At 44.1% G+C, this 16,707-nt stretch overlaps 1 protein-coding gene across 3 annotated transcripts in view; it reads right to left on the bottom strand.

Annotated features, from left to right (window-relative positions):
- The window catches only part of EML4 (EMAP like 4), a 180,657-nt gene that overhangs the window by 14,946 nt on the left and 149,004 nt on the right, over positions 1–16,707 (bottom strand). For all 3 annotated transcript variants that reach the window (XM_044428748.1, XM_044428746.1, XM_044428747.1), the window contains exons 14-19: positions 16,010–16,161; positions 13,006–13,131; positions 12,284–12,415; positions 10,395–10,462; positions 7,245–7,333; positions 2,313–2,410 (exon numbers count right to left, since the gene is read on the bottom strand). In XM_044428748.1, the coding sequence (XP_044284683.1) occupies positions 2,313–2,410; positions 7,245–7,333; positions 10,395–10,462; positions 12,284–12,415; positions 13,006–13,131; positions 16,010–16,161 (665 nt within the window). The remainder of the gene's footprint in view (positions 1–2,312; positions 2,411–7,244; positions 7,334–10,394; positions 10,463–12,283; positions 12,416–13,005; positions 13,132–16,009; positions 16,162–16,707) is intronic.

Raw genomic sequence — 16,707 nt, 5'->3', positions numbered from 1 at the left:
CCAACAGTCACATGCCCACAAAAATTTCTGAAGATTTCCAATAAATGTGTCTTGTAATGCTTATCAATTGCCAGTTTCGTGTTCTTCAGGCAAATAATTAAGCTAAATTAACAATTCCCCACAAGGGGGCAATAGATACTGCAGATATACAAGCCCCTAAGCATTGGCACATGAGGATCAACACAATATGATCTTTTGATAAGCCTGCAGCAATACATGGGAACTGTCTAAGTGGAAATGTTCTGCACATTTCCTGAGCGACTTTATGGAAACACATGAAGCTGCCCTTTTGTCAAGCCAGCATATCAATAACAAGCCATGGTTGAAAGCACAATTGCTGAAAGCACATGCTGTAATGTAATCTTGGTGATGCCAGGCAGGGCTGGGTCTAAATAGTTTCCCTGCATGAGAGCCCCTCTGGAACCACACATACCTCCCAGGCTTGAAAGGTGATCTAAAGGAATCCATGAATGAAACAATTTGTTATCTTCGATTTCTCACAGAAAAATGGCAGACTGTAAAGCTTAAAAGATGGCAGCTTCAAGGAATTTGCACACAGTGTAATGTGCATGTTTGTCGACCAGTACTCTTCAAAGCATGTAGGGAATCAATATTTGTGCCTTTTTCTTGGATACAAAAGCTATCAATACTTAAACCTTTTTCTTTTCAGAACTGGGAAGAGCCATGGGGCTGTTCTGTGGATGGAACACCACCCAGCAGCTAGCCTTTGGGTTAGCCCAGGGCTTTCAAATGAAAAGGTCTTTCTTTGCTTAATTTTCTTTCATCCTCGGTCCACTGTGGTAGGTAGGGGGAAGGGGACGAATTTTAAATTGTAATAAAGAAAAGTCTGTGTATGCCATTCAGTGCTAGCTCTTGGTCACTTCTGGCCTTATAATTCAGCAAGTGCTGAAGCGTCACACTGCCAATAAATAAGAACCAGGAAGGGTGGAAGGTTGACAGTAAGAGGTTCATGACAGAACGCAGCAGATCACGCTGACATGGCTGGCCGCTAGCACTTTGACATGACACGAAATGGGAGGGATTTCAAAGGCTTGCAAAGCACCTGTTCTTGGCTGGGACCATGCAGGTGGGAAGAGAGCTGGAAGTCAGGAAAAAAGATGGGGCAGGGGAAATGCCTAAGTGGAAAAGGACCTCTTTGCATGCAGAAGATTCCAGTATCTACAGGTGAGAGGGGCTCTTGCCTCACTTGATTTGGAGTATGGCAGCTTCCTGTATGTTCATACACCTGAGCCACACACCTTCCCTGAACCTTCTGCCCTACAGGAGATTGTATCTGGATGCCTTGTGCTCAGGGCCAGCATCAATGGTGGGCTTTGTCAGCCACCTACAAGAATCTTCTCCCAGCAGGGACCTACTGACAAGACCCGCTCCTCCTTTTCAACACTGCCTCCTGCTTGTTTGGTTGCCCCTCATTCTGGGCCGGATCATGAGAGTGGGAAGGAGGAGCAGGAGATGCCACAGCCTGGTTCTCACTGGCTCTCAGCCTGTCAAGCCAACAAATGGTAGCCATGGTAGGGAAATGAAAGGAGGAGGCGACAACAGCAGCTGGTGACAATAGCTGCATGGAAATAAAAAGCAGTCATGCCTTGATGAAGAGAAATATGTCCCAAAGATACGTCCTGAAAAAACAACAGTGCAAGATGGTATTAACTGGAACAATCCTTAAAGCTTAAAATGTAAGATTATAGTATCATTTCAAATACAATTTCAGGAATTTAATGTCTATATAAAAGTGGACAGAGGAAGATGTTTATCAATTAAAAATGGGTTTAGAATTGGCGTGCACTGCTAATGCGGGGCTGGGCTTACCCACGGAAAACCATCTTGACTGATGCTTAGTGGGCGGCTTAGAAGCAGTTTGCTCTTTGCCTGTGAGACTTCTAAATCAGAATCCTTTTTACTGCAAACTGATCATGAGGCAGATAGCAAGAAACGCGACGAGCACACATCTCCAGAACTCTCTCCTATGTGGCTGAGAGGCAGAAACGGTGGCAGTCTTCAAACACCTTGTGTTCATTCAGGCTTTTCCTGACTTGCATTGTGATATTTTAAAGATATCTAATATTTTACACTATTTTATCCTGCTTTTTTCTATTGTATTCTATATGTTATATTTATTTTATTTAAAACTTTTATATGCCATCCCTTATGCATGGCATCTCAATTTATGTCAAAAGCATGGAGATCCTGAGGAGTCAACAGGTCCAGAAGCAGCTTCAGTCAATAAAGTTTGCAGTGTGGCTTCATAAAATTTCATTACACTACCAATATATCCTGAATGAAAAACTTACCACACATTTTCCGTATCTGCTGTACTTCCTTCCATTCTCTGTTACTGTGTAGATGTAAATGAAGTTGTCGTGGGATCCCACTGCAAGTAATGTGCCATCTGAAACACAAATTGAGATAAATTCTGTGTTGTGCAACGCAGAGTTGACTGGTACACCAAACCTCTTTCGCATTCTAGCCTGCCCCACCGGCAGTTGTTTGAAGGGAGGTAACAATAAAGAACACATCACATGTCCATGTTCCAGATCCTGTATTCTCATTTTGGCTACAGATGGAGATAGACTGATAAGCCTGTAGGACAGCCTTCATCAACCCAGTTCCCTCCAGATATCTGACATGACATCTCCCAGGATTCCTGGCCATCGGCCAGGCTGGCAGGACTGAAACATGCTGAAGTCCAAAACATATGGAGAACATCAGGATAGGGAAGCCTATTTGAACTTTCTAACTGGAAAGTTAACAAAATTCTGAGCCAATCATTGGCTTGAATCCTGAAAATGCTGAGCAGGAGACTGTCCGTTGCTTCCTTCCCAGTGCAGTCCCCTCAACCCCAAGAGCAGGAGTGACTGGCCAAAATTAGATAGAATCGCCTTGCTGGAGTTCAGCTCTGCTTGTACAAACTGTTTCTGCTTTACTCCCAGAACTTCAAACCTCAGCTACTGGGGGGTATAGAATGTGATAGATACAATGAATGGATGTATTCTTCCTCCCCAACTAATCCTCCCCTTGCTCTACTCCTCCCCATTCTTAGGGTCCCAACACTCTTAGCAGCAACTGTTGGGGGCCTGGTGTGAGCTTCTCAGGGTACACCTAAAGATGATGAAGAATGTGACAGGTACACTCATCAGTCAGAACTGTCTACAGAATTACAGAATGATTAAGTCGAAGTTCCTGTGGTCCAAGGGAATTTGCCCTCCCTTCCTAGTGATATCCATTGCTCACAGTGGTGAATGCAATCCAGAAATAAAGCGACAAATTTCACTAGGTCGTATGGCAATGACCCGCATGAATCGAGTGTAGAAAAACAAGAACATCAGCCTAGCAACCAAGTGCAGATTGGTCTGAGTGATCATTTTTCATATTGCAAGCTATGGTTGTGAAAGTTGGACAGTGAAAAAGCGAGACAAGAGGAAAACTGACTCATTGAATGGTGGCATTGGCGGAGGCGCCTGCGCATTCCATGGACAGTGGGGGTGATGGACAAGCAGGTGCTGGAGCACATTGAGCCAGACGTGTCCCTGGTCAGCAAGGTAACAAAGCTGAGACGCACGTATTTTGGCCACATTATGCAATCAAGCTCGTTAGGAAAAAATATAATCCTTGGAATGCTCAGTGGTGAGAGAAAACCAGGTCACCTAAAGAGCAAGGTGGTTAGACTCCATCAAAGAGGATGCGGCCAGAGCATAGTTCAGCTTAAAGAAGTGGCGCAGGATTGGAAAGTGTGGCGAGATTCTGCCTATAAGCCTATAGGATTGCTTATAGTTGGATATGACTGAACAGCCGAACAACAACTAGTGATATCCAAGGCTTATCTAATGGGGATCTTAACTCAAAAGCAAGTGAATGTAGCGAACTGGCTGGAATGTAGAAGAAGGTAGAATAGAGAACAAATATAGGTGGGTGGCTGGAATGTAGAAATTGCTTTGCATATTCTCCGGGACAATCTAGGAGAAGGCCTGTACAAAACAGGCAAGAGTGGTTTGGTTAATTCGAAGCCACAAAAGGAAGAAGTGGTAAAAATGTAACTCATTCCTTTATTGTGGTAGTAACGCATGGCCTTTAAGGGTTAACTCAGAACAGCATATTTGCATTAGATGTTTACCCAGTGGTTTACCATAACTTGCATTGGAAATGGCACTGGTTTGCTGGAAGGGTTACCAGTAGGTTGTTGCCCTTTGACTTGGGAAGATTGTGAGATATAGCTCTGGGGTTGAGTGGGGCTACTGTTGTCCTTTTAGGGAGGCAAAGTGCAAAGGCAAGACAGGAAACAAAGTAGGTTGAGGTTTGTTTCCTTCCTCACTTAAATAGATGTCTGTTGATCTAATCTGAATACCTACAGGAAAGAGGAAAGTACTCTTTAAAAAAAACTGCAACAAGAAAACCACAGGTTACAAGATGATGTATCTTTTACTCAGAAAAATAAAAACGAACAAACAAAAAGTCAAGCACTTTCCAGCTAGATGCTAACCTTCAAAGAATCAACACATTCTAAAATACAACCTTATTTTTTTAGGTTGTATTTTAAAAGCTGGTTCTGTGAGTGGTATATGTATAGGGACAAAGATTTATGTTGTTGGTCACTCATCACCAATGTCATGAGCAAATGCAATAGGGGAGCCTGCAATGTTTGTGTGACTGTGTGAGAAAGTGGACAGGGAGACCTTTCTCCCTCTCTCGCAATACTCATAAAACTGAGGTCGTTCCATAAAGCTGATTGGAGGGAGGTTCAGAATAGAAGGAAGCACTTCTTCACACAGTGTGTAGTAAAGCTGTGGGATTCCCTTCTGCATGATGTAGCGATGGCCACCCATTTGGAGGGCTTTAAGTGGGATCAGACAAAACTGCCAGTATCTTGTGCCCCTTATACAACTCTATGGTGCAACCATACTTAAAATATTGTGTAGTGTACCTAAAAAAGGATTATTGTAGAGTTGTTAAAAAGTGCAAAAAGGGAAACTAAAATAATCAGGAGGCAAGAGCAGCTCCTAAGGAAGGTTGCAGCATCTGGAATACTTTAGCTTAGAAAAAAAGGAGAGACATGACGGAGGTACATGAAATTAAGCATGGTGAGAGACATTTTTCTCCCATTCCCATAATACTAGAACTTGGGAAAGGGTAATTCCCTGAAGCTGGCTGGTGGGAGATTCAGGACAGATAAAAGGAAGCACTTCTTTACACAGTGCACATTTAAACACTGGAATTCACTTCCACAAGATGCAGAAGTGAATTCTGTATCAATCCTCAATCACCAATCTGGACAGCCTTAAAATGAGACTGGACACATTTGTGGCGGAGACGACTATGAACGATTACTAGTCCTGATGTCTCTCTGCTACTTCCTATTATGGCGACCGCATATCTGTGTGCACCAGTTGCTGGTAAATATGAGCAGGAGGGCGCTGTTGCTCTCAGACCTCCTGTGGTCAGCTGCTGAACAGAATGCTGGGTGAGATGGGGCCTTGGTCTGATCCAGCATCAGGATTCTTCTCATTTTCTCATGCTAACTCCCTATCAGTCCCAGCTAGCATGGCCAATGGTCAGGAACAGGAAGAGTGAGTATCCAAGAGCATCTGGAGCATCACAGGTTGCCCATGCCCAGGGGATCTCTTGGGGCTCACCTACACATGTGAAAAGCTGCCTGTGCTTTTGGATAATAGCCTTTTCTGGCTTCCTCCACCTACTGATACCAAGTAGGTGGTATCTGGAGGGATGGGCCTTGCAGAATGCTGCTAACTTCTCTGCCTTTGCATTCAGCCCAACTGAATGGCACAGGTGTTAATGAAACATCTGAACATGTGCAGGCATTTGTCCATTTTTGGAATGATAAAGGCTGCCGTTTCAGCAGAATGAGCCATTTTATAGTCCCAACACATGACAAGCCTCCTCGGTAGTGTCTGCAAATGATGATTATCCAAATGATGCACATGTACTGAGACACACAGCAGGAATGAAAGAACTGACAGTGTAAACTGCCAATTTGTCAGGTCTGCAAAAGAGACGATCACTCTGACGTTGACTGTCTCCCAGGGAGAATCCTAGTTTGATATTAATGCTGCAACGTCCCCACACACTCTGTGTAGAGCTCTGATACAATTCTGCTCAGCTGTGCTGCATCCATGCCTGGGGCACCACGATAAAGCTAAGCATCCCTTTTTAAACCAAAGCTCTTCTGAGTCCCTTGCAGCGTCACAAAGGCTTCCTGCCCTCCCCTTGCCCTGACTACTTTCAGGACACGGACATGAAAGACCAGATCCAGTGATTCCAAGACTTGAAATAAATAAATGGCACGCTGAGGCGCCATCATCTAGCTTGACAAGACCCTGGGGCATTGGCCATGACAGCAGCATGGTAAGAATTCCCACTGATTCCCCCAACACATGTGCATGCGCACACCCCCTTTGAAAACATTCTTTCACTCACAGGCAGATGTATCAAACCAGAACCTTTGCTCTCTCACACTTGGGGAAAAAGCAAACGTTCTTTTTTAAGCCAGCCTTTGCCAGGCACGTCCTGAGATTAGGGCTATGAAAAAGCTGCTGGATGGGTCCGTACCTCAGTGACATTTTGCATTTTAAGAAATGTGTTCCCTTAATATTTTAGGAGCCATGATAGATGATTGATCGATTCATCTGAAGTGTTAGTGTGCGGCTCGTCAGCCAAAATGTCTCTCAGAGCAGCTTTCATATAATTAATAGGACAATCCCCAGTTTGCTGGCTTCCAATCTGAAAAGCCACAGCCAAGAAGGGAGGGATGGAGGGAGAGACACCCAATACACTGATGGGCTTCTTTATTTCCATGCTGCTCCCACAATGGCTCGATGGTTTAAATCAGTCTTCCCCATGGTGGTCGCCTCCCAACATGTCGGGTGGCATCTCTCATAATCCCTCAGGCAGCTGTGAGTTGTAGGAATGCCGGGTAGTTTGGGGAAGGCTGGTTGCTCGTGCCTGGTGAATTATGCTTCCTCTCTGAATTCACATTTCATCCTGGGTTATTTAGCTCACTATTCATGGAGGCAGGCTGGCAAACAGGACTACTGAATGAGGAGCAGGCAAAGTTGCACCTGCTTTTTAAACACCTTTTTAACAAATGACCCGGTTTGCAAGTCTGCAGAGATAATCTGATGTACTATTAAAACACGCGAAAAGTTCTTAGTTTCTTATGAGGAACATTTAGAAAGAAGCGATCACTGTAAATTCAATGCAATTCTGCCTACCTACGGTGTAGCGCATCACCGAGAGCTGCTCACTGCCATCCGTATGAATTGAAACCAAAACAGTGGTTTCAGCATCCAGAACAAACCACCTGTTAAGGAGAAGAAAGGAAACATTCTGGAAAAATGGCTTTCAGCTTAAAGGTTAGCTAAGCACAGTTAGTTTGAGTGCTGTTCGGAGACAACTCTAAGAAACACATTCTTAGCTACTGAAGTGAATAAAGCAGTTTATGCATCTCTTAATACTGCCTCTCCAAGTCAGGATGAGGAGAAGCTACTCGTTCAGAAGCCTCATAGTTAGGCTGTGGGGAGGCTACTTGCTCAGAAGCCAAAGAGTCAGGCTGTGGGGGGGGGGGTATATGCTCAGCAGTCCCAGAGTCAGGCTGCAGAGGGGCCATTTGGGTACTGGGCCCCAAGTACAAGTCCCCTTGTTCCAATGCCTGATTCTCATTGTGAACGTTTGATTCTTTCTCGTGAGTCGACGTCTCTGTCAAGTCGTCAGGCATGACACCTACCCACTTATTTATTTAGATTTTTATATACCACTCCATTCTCATAGGTCCCGAGCAGTTTACAAGAGACATAAAGCGCTTATAAAATTATAAGGTCTTATATAAAATTAAAAACACAAACAGCACAGCAAAATTCATCTTGACATTTAAAAAAAGTATAATGAGCAAGATTTATCAGAGTTAAGTTCTTAAGAGAAGAAGAAATCTCTCATTATTTCAACAATAACAGGAGAGAGGGAGAGGGAGGGAGGGAGGGAGGGAGGGAGGGAGGGAGAGAGAGAGAGAGAGAGAGAGAGAACAAGTGAGCACAAAGTCTCAAAACCAGATATCTGGAAAATGGCCTATATTCTAAATGGCTTAAGACCAATTTGTGGTTAAAGGACCACATGAAAGACAAAAAAGACCGCCACAGCTTGTGTAATATGCTGAGGGCAAGATGGATGGAATTGGTGGAAAAAAAGCTGAAATGTTTTCATTGGACAGCAACAGAAACCACTTTCAATAATGTCAAGTGGGGGCAAAGCAAAAATGTGGGTTTCACCTACAGCCAATTTTGTACAGTTGGATGAAGGAGGAGCTTCAGGCTTTTTCTTTGGTCTTAAAGTACACCCCAAATGCAACCCCCTTCTTTTCTTATACTACCACCCAAATTACTAGAAGTGCTTTGTTCTGTTATCTGTGTTAAACCCTGACCAAAGCAAAATAGGCATCATAATACATATCCAATTTAATAACGTAAGCATGTGATATATGGTATTTCATTCTTTTCAATAATGGTATCATATTTTATCTTTTGAATTGTACTTTGAAATGGCACTTCAGTTTTTTAACTGGTAGGAAACATATACTATCATGTTGTTTAATCCAGCCAAGGTAACAAATCATGGTGAACAAGATACAGTTCACAGCCTAACAACAAACAATGCAGTCTCTTCATGGGATGTTCCTGATTAACAAACCATGGCTTGTTGCTGCAGCTGGGAACAGGCAAAACTATAATCCACCTTTCAAAAAAACCCCACATTCAACATGACCAACATGATCATGTCGCAATCCTGACATGAAGAGGAGATTAACCTTGAGGTGCTCCTGTCTGCAAAGCATGGTTTTGTGTATTGCCATGAATCTTCCTAAAGAGCCGGGCAAGATAAAACTATATCGAATTAACACCAGCAGAATACAAAGAAATCCAGCTACTGTTTAGGGACCTGGAGATTCCTATTACCAGTCACAAACGTCCACCATTAGTATGGTGCCATCTACCCTGTGAGTCAGTCTACTCAGGGCTGAGTAGAAGACAGGCCTTCTTTCCTTTGCATCATACAGGCATGGAGGTGATTGTTAATACAAAGCACATCTCCATGAAACAAATTTCCTGTTACTAAACTCAGCAGTTCAAATAAAAGCTCCAATGCAGTTTTTATTACTACAGCTGGGTTCATTTGGCTCCGCGGGGAGCAGAGGGGGACAGACAAGGTCTCTCATTTTCATGTGAAAAAATTCACAGAGAACAAAGTTGAGGAAGGTTGTGAAATGCTGAGCTTTGCTGTAAACAAAACACAATACGTTGGACTGTTAGAAGGAAATGCAGAGAAAAACAAATCGTAATTCCCCCAACAGTAAAGACATGGCAGGTTGGGCGTGTGCGTGCGCTGCTTTTTACTCCGTCTTCTAGGTGTGATGACTTAATTTGATGGATGTTTGGCAATTTGAATGCAGGGCATGCAGTATAAATGCCTGGAGGCAGAAGCAAGGTAGCAGACATCATGTAGGTTTCATAATCTCATTTTGCCTGCTACCCACAAAACCTCAACGGGATTGCAGTGGAATCCACCTCTGGGTTCCTTCCTCGCTATGCTGCTTTCTCAGCTAGGATATCTAGTGTTCCTCCACTCTGTGGAGGCACAGATGGAGTCTTTTGGATTTTCACAATACTCAGTATGGAGAACCACCTTCCCTTGTCAGGGAGAACATACGATCAGGAGCATATGGTTTCATTTTACTATCCTGGCACAGATGGGGTGTGTGTGGGGGGGGGGGGGAGATAAGGAAAGGTACATTCTTGGAGTACATCAGCTTTGTTTAGCTCACCTTTTGATACATTCCATTGTCATTTTAAAGTATTACTTCACAGATGCAGTATATATTGCATTCTTTCCCGTAAAGGGGTCTTTTTTTTCTCCTGTATGTACAAGGTTACTCTTATTGCCAATGGGGAAAGGAACAAACACAGACTAAGGTCTTGTGGGGCAGCCACCATGCTGAAGCTAAGCTATACTGGGAGGGGTCAATGCCTGGATGGGAGACTGCTTGGGAAATCAGCATCATACAGATAGGAACAGGTTCAAGGAGAGCCAGTGCGGTGTAGTGGTTAAGAGTGCAGGACTGGGACTCAAACGATCTGGGTTCTAGTCCCCACTCAGCCATGGAGCCAACTGGGTGACTTTGGGCCAGTCACACTCTCTCAGCCCAACCTACCTCACAGGGTTGTTGTTGTGGGGATGAGATGGAGAAGAATGATGTAAGCTGCCTTGAGCCCTTTGTAGGGAAAAGGCAGGATATAAATAGAAAATAAATAAATAAACACAGCCATATAAATAACGCTGATCTGAACACAGCCTTATAAATAATCAAAAATTACCTTCCTGAGTGTGTTCCTATCGCTACCACCGTTCCACTTGGATGGAAGTCAGCACAGTGTCCTGGTTCCTGAAAGACACAATTTGGTTTTAAGATTTACACTGAAAGCCAGTGACATTCACATAGATCTGCTTCACCTGGACTGAAAAAGGGAAACTGAGTGAACTCCATTGTTCCAATTAATACAGCAACATGTTCTGCTTTTTTGGCATATAACATAAAGCACTCATTCTTTAACAAGAGTCAGGAATCCCCTGCCTGAAGGCTTCACTTGGCCCTTTCTGAGATCTCAACCCGGCCCTCTGGGACTCCCCAAAGGACCATGCTTCTTTCCTAGCTGTACCCCTTTCCACTGATTCTTTGGTGGTGTTTCAGCTTTTATGCATTCCAACCACCCCTATTTCTGAAACAGTGGCTGTGTTTGCATAGTATAACAAGCCATAGTGGCTGCTTGTGCAGAATGGTCTGTTCTGTCATCCAAGCCCCGTCATGGTATTTCAGCATGGTACTTTTGGTATTTAGAACCCCCAATTAGAAATAACTGGCTGTTCTGCGGTTTCCATGCTTCACCATGGCTTCTCTGATCATCCCAAAGTTCGAGCAAATCACTTCTGTGACCTCCAACATTTAAATGGTCACAACCACTGGTTGAATTTGATTTGGAAATCCAAATCAAATTTTTTCTTCTGCCTCCCTGGTCCCCATTACCCAATTTTACTACTACTCCAGATCTCTCTAGCACACTGTACCTGTGCAATGTGAGGACCCTGGCAAGTTAGTCAGCCACACAGAAATAAAAATATCCTGAAGGAGAGCACGTTCAATGGAAAGAGGTTTCTAATGCCATACTTTCCTGATGATATAATTAACACTAAAATATGATTTAACAAAATATTTCCAATTGCTCTTCCATCCTAAAGAATTGTAAAATTCTGCAGAGGCCTACCACACTGTTCTTCCTCACAAGATTAACCAGCCACTGGCTCTCTCCCTGTCTTGCAGTTGCCGTTTACTCCCAGCAGGGGTTCTTTAACTTTGCCTTGTTGTTTGCTTCAGTGGTAGGCTTTGCAGCTGGGGAGTGTGGAAACGCTGCTTGTGAACGGAAAGATTGCAGCAGGAAGGGTAGATGAGAATACAGGAGCAATCAGTCAGGTAGCAGAGGTTGGGAAAGCAGCCCAGGAGGCAAAGAGCAATCTGACTGGCTACCTGCAATGCTGCCTGCACAGACCTCCAAGTAGCCTCAGTGGTGATGCCTGGAGCCAGAGCGGCTCCTGTGCTTGAATAATGGTGAAGATCTACTAGGTCAATTTATCCATCTAGACCATTATAGTTTACTCTGATTGGCAACAGCTGGCTTCAGACAGCATGATAAACTACTGTTGCTGTTCTTGAAATGTGGGCTATTGTGTTGTCTGAACCCAGCCACACCCACAAACTAGGGCTTGTGGGTCACAAACAACCAACAAGTCATGAACCAACAACAAACTATGGATTCTCCTTATGGGATGTTTGTGGCTAACAAAGCATGGCTTGTTATTGCAACATGATAACCCATGTTTAACAGCAAAGCATGGTTCAAGAACCCATACTCAATCCTTGGGTGTGGCGCTTTGTGTCTCAAATGCATGTCTTCTCTTTTTCCTCTTTTCTGACTTTTTAAACTGGAAATGATAGGCACTGAATTTCAGACCTGCGGACTTTAATGTATGTACTCTCCAACTGAGCCATGGTTCTTCTCTGCAAAGCAAAGGATCGTCCTTGCTTGTTTTGGCAGACTGAAGTGCAATTGACTTTACTTCTAAACAACATGTAACAAGAAAGTTCCACTCCTGAGCATTCAAAGCATCCCATGACTATGAATGACAACCTCACACAAGGAAGGTCACGTACATCTAGCAGCCTGGTCCATTCAAGCGTGTGGTCCACCGAATTCCACATACAAACTTGCCGATCTTGAGCACATGTCAAGAACAGGTCTTTGAAGGGATGCGTTCCTAGGCCCCAGAGCTCATCTGTGTGGCCCTAAAAATATCAAGCAAAAAACCCCCTGAATTATAGAACAAATGCCTATGTATAACAAACAAAAGCGATGGGCAGCACAGTCCTGTGACCACAAGACAGCATACCAATGGCCATAGATTTTTCTGAGACCCAGCTATGGTGTTGGAAAATTGCTGACCTTGTGGATGGGTCTCTGAGCTCAGAATGCCCCCCTTGCTGCCAGCACAGGGGAAGTATGGCAGCTGTATCTCCTACGTTACAAGAACAACCTCTGATAATGGGTGTAAGAGGCATTCCAGGGGTGGAGATGGGAGGAGACAGGCACCACCGACATAGAACTTACTCTTGTAGCACCTAAACCTCCTTCATCTCTGCTCAGCGCCTCAGCTGGATGGCTGAAATTGGCTGCCTAGTTGAGTGGCAGACTAGAAGGAGCGGGAGTCATGGCACTGATGGCGCTCCCACGGAGTGGGAGACAACCGCAGCCTCCATCCTCCTCCCGCCCTTCATAGGATGCCCTTAATCCCCTGAATTTGGAAGCTTATAGGCACCTGGATTGGACTGTGCCCTAAATCTCTGTAGCCCAGTTCCAAGGGGGAAAAGAAACGCACCTGCACTTCCACCTGGAAGCCATCATTAAAAGTTCCTCGCAGAATAAAATTCCGTGAAGTGCCGAGTATAAATTGATCTGCTTTGCCTTCTGCCACAGCTCTGATGGTCCCGTATTGATCAGGAACCTAAGAAGATCAGATTTCCTTTAAATCCATACTGTAGACCTCATAGCGTAACACTATTCATACATGTTAAAATGACATTTTTGCTGAGAACTCCCATGCACATCATTCTGACTCACTGCCTGGGTGGCAATGGAAATTACCTTGCTTTATATTTATTTATTTAAAGTTTTTGTATGCCATCCCCTTGCTATATAGCCTCGGGACAGCTCACAGAAATAAATAAATAAATATAATACAATGCAATTAAAACCCGGATTAAGTAGTTAAAAAAATATTAACTAGTTATTTTTCAAATTTGTATCCTTCAGTGATCAAGTATCTGATGTGACCGATCAGGAGAAGTGAGACTAGGCTCAAATGTCAACATGCGGAAGATCGCACACACGTGTGGTCTCTGAGCAGGAGCCTGGACCTGAGTCAAAATCTCCACTGAGCTATTCCAAATTCAGCCCTCTTTTGGCCACAGTGCACTGGCTCTTGAGAATGAACTGTCCAGTGGGAAGACGACCACTATCCACATGTGGTGAGTACGGGTTAATCAGTAGGGATGATTCTCAAAAGTCATTCAGGCATGCCTGTTGATCTCACAAAAAATTGCCATTTCAGTGTCTGAGATGTATTTGGCAATGTAGACTCTCTTTCCTGTCATCTCCTCCGCTTTCCCCAAGCCAAAGAAAACCTCACCCTGCAGAGAGAGGAGACAGCAGGACAGATCTCCTTCAGGGCAGGGAGCATGTCCCCATGCAGCCAACAATGCACATCGTCTCTTTCTCCACCAGCGATTCGGGTTGGAGAAAAAGTTCCGTGACTCCCAGAAGCAAATGGTGCTCCACGCATCAGTGACAGAGGTTCCTGTGCTGAAGAAGACCTACTCCCCCTTCCTTCCCTAGGATAAGGCACTTTTGGATGGGGTCTGTCAAGGGGAATATGGAACGCAGAGGCTGGCTGCGAGTTCCAGATTGAGGAGGGGGAGGCTCACGTTGAGGAGTGGCGGAAGTCCCAGTCCCCTTGGATTCAGGCTTTTCTAATAAAGTAACTCTATTCCTCTTCAAGAGAAGTTACAGCCTGGATTATAAACACATCAAGAACATTGAGGACAACAATGGGGACACCATGGGCCACATCAAACGCTATTTGCATTGAATCCATTGTTGGAGAGTCCCAACAGAGCTACAGAGTTAGAGCTTCATGCCCAGGAATCTTACAAGTATTTCTCAACATTTGGGGAACAAGCTTTGGCAGGAAAAGTAGAGTCTCTGCAAACACTTTCGTTCCAGTGTTACTGTCAGAATTATCCGTTGACTGTCCAATGCTATTGCAGCATTGTAAGAAGAATTAGAGAAAAAAATCACAAAAATCTGGCTCTTGACTTACACTGTACAACTACTTGTGCTACTATTTCCCCTTCATGAAAAGCATCTTTTCCATGAACGACCTGAACAGCTGCCAGATATATAAATCAAATGACTGTTTTCTTCAACTACCATATTTGATTCAAAGAACTGGTGGCATTTTTCAGCATCAAGTAACGAACACGTTCAGAGAACATGGCAAGTGAACAAAGAGAATAGGGTGATAAGGATCTACAGCATCCTGCCCAATGTTTACAAAGTAAAATGTGATTTATATCCAGCAGGCATCTATTTAATTTTATTAATTATCTTTTCAAAGGAACTGTTTTGAAGCTATTTCTCTTAACTAATAGCTATGTTTCACTTCTCCAGAGACTCTGAATTTATCAGTGCAATATAACTCTGTATATTTGCTAAACTTCCTGCTGAGGGAGGCCCAGTTGGCTCTCTCTGTTGTCCTTCTGCCAGCAGGAAAATCCATTTTTTATTCAGGCAATCCTTTGGTATGTTAAGTTTGTCTGCTGCAGAAAGACATCTTACTGGGTTTGGTCCTCTTTCTCTCATTTATTGCTGTGATTTTAATTATGATTTCAACTAATTTGTTTTTAAACTATGCTTCAATTAAGTCTTCATTTTAATCTTGGTTTTAAGCTGCCTTAAGTGCCCTTTTTGAGGTGAAAAAGCTGCTTCAACCAGTCAATCAATCAATCATTCAGAAAAACAAATGCAGAGTTGCCGTGATCGGGGGATTTTCTTCTTGGAATTCAATGAATTTGGGTTTGAGTTTATGATCAACCATGATTTTAAAAACCAGCCCTGATTTGTCAGTGATAAAGGCCCTCTTGTTCCACAGGAGTGACACTGAACTTGCAGGAAAAGCCAATAAGGAATGTTAAAGACTGGAAGGAACATTGGATGGGCCAGAAGTTAGTACTGAAAGTTATTCCTATTACACTGCATTTGTATCCTGTCTTTTTTCCTCTTGCGAGGTGCCCAAGGTGGCCTTCACAGCCCCACTTTATCCTCATGCTAATCATCCTGTGAGTCGATTAAACTAAGAATGAGTGACTGGCCCAGGGAGCTTCATGGCCAGAGGGGACTACAACCCAGATCTCCCAGCTTCTCAGTCCAACACTCCCATCATACCCCACCACACCGGTGCTCAACATACGAGACAACACACGAGCAACAACACCGGCTCTCGACGCAAGCTGCAACCGCTAACACGAGGAAGTGGACAGACCACCCCACTTAGATGAGGTGAGGGCTAAGGACTGACATTCAGACCCCACTCAGTCATGGAGCCCGGTGGGGGATTCTCAGCATGACCTGCCTCACAGGGTTATTGATAAGACACAACAGGGATGACTCTCATATGCTGTCCTTAGTGCAGGGTAGGATAACAGTCTAACCATTTGATAAACGAGAATCACGAGGGAGAAGTAAATCCACAGAATTCTTATGGCTCCTCCTGCACCACATCGACAGGCTGCACTTGTTCAGCGACAAGTATTTGTGTTGCGTACCTCAATTTCTCTTTCAGGGTTCAAGTCATGATCCCACAAAATGATTTTCCTGTCCTTTCCGCCTCCAGTTAGCAGCATCCCGTTTCTCCTTTGACAGAGCGTGAACACACTGCCTTCATGAGCTTTGATTTGCTTGCTGATCTGATACACACCTGCAGTCATGTCAGAAACAGTACCGAGGTATTACAATTTGTCAGAGAGCCTATACCAAACATCATGCAGAGAAACGAGACCAAATATTGTACATTAAATTATGAACAGGCCTTGAGGTGGGGGTTCCCACTTGGATGATTAAACCACGGCACGATTTCCTAACCGGTCGACTTAGAACTTAAAAGTGCACCTGCGTAGCTTCCAGCTCCTTTACGGTAATTCCTGCTGTCTACTCGGCAGCTAATTTCTATACGGCGATCTGGGAGCTCAAGCCTGCCTGCGGTTGCACTCTAATCGTGGCCTAGAATCTTCTGCCATAGATCCTGAAAAGGTGGCGGCTTGCTGCCTCAGTTCTGTGTGGACAAAAGCTCTCTAAACACTCTCCAAAACACACAGCTATTTCAGACCATCCTAGATTGGCTTATTAAACCAAAGTATGCACAAACCATTAGTCCATGTGCGTCATTCTTATGCCACTCCCTTTCCTCTTCCTCTCTCAGTGTGCTGCACTTAACTCAACGAATTGCTAAACAACCACAGTTTCC

The sequence above is a fragment of the Varanus komodoensis genome, unplaced genomic scaffold (genome assembly GCF_004798865.1).
Source record: "Varanus komodoensis strain SLA01 unplaced genomic scaffold, ASM479886v1 scaffold2, whole genome shotgun sequence".
Lineage (NCBI taxonomy): Eukaryota > Metazoa > Chordata > Lepidosauria > Squamata > Varanidae > Varanus > Varanus komodoensis.
Note: the sequence above shows the minus strand (reverse complement) of the source record. Positions and strands in the feature narration are given on the sequence as shown.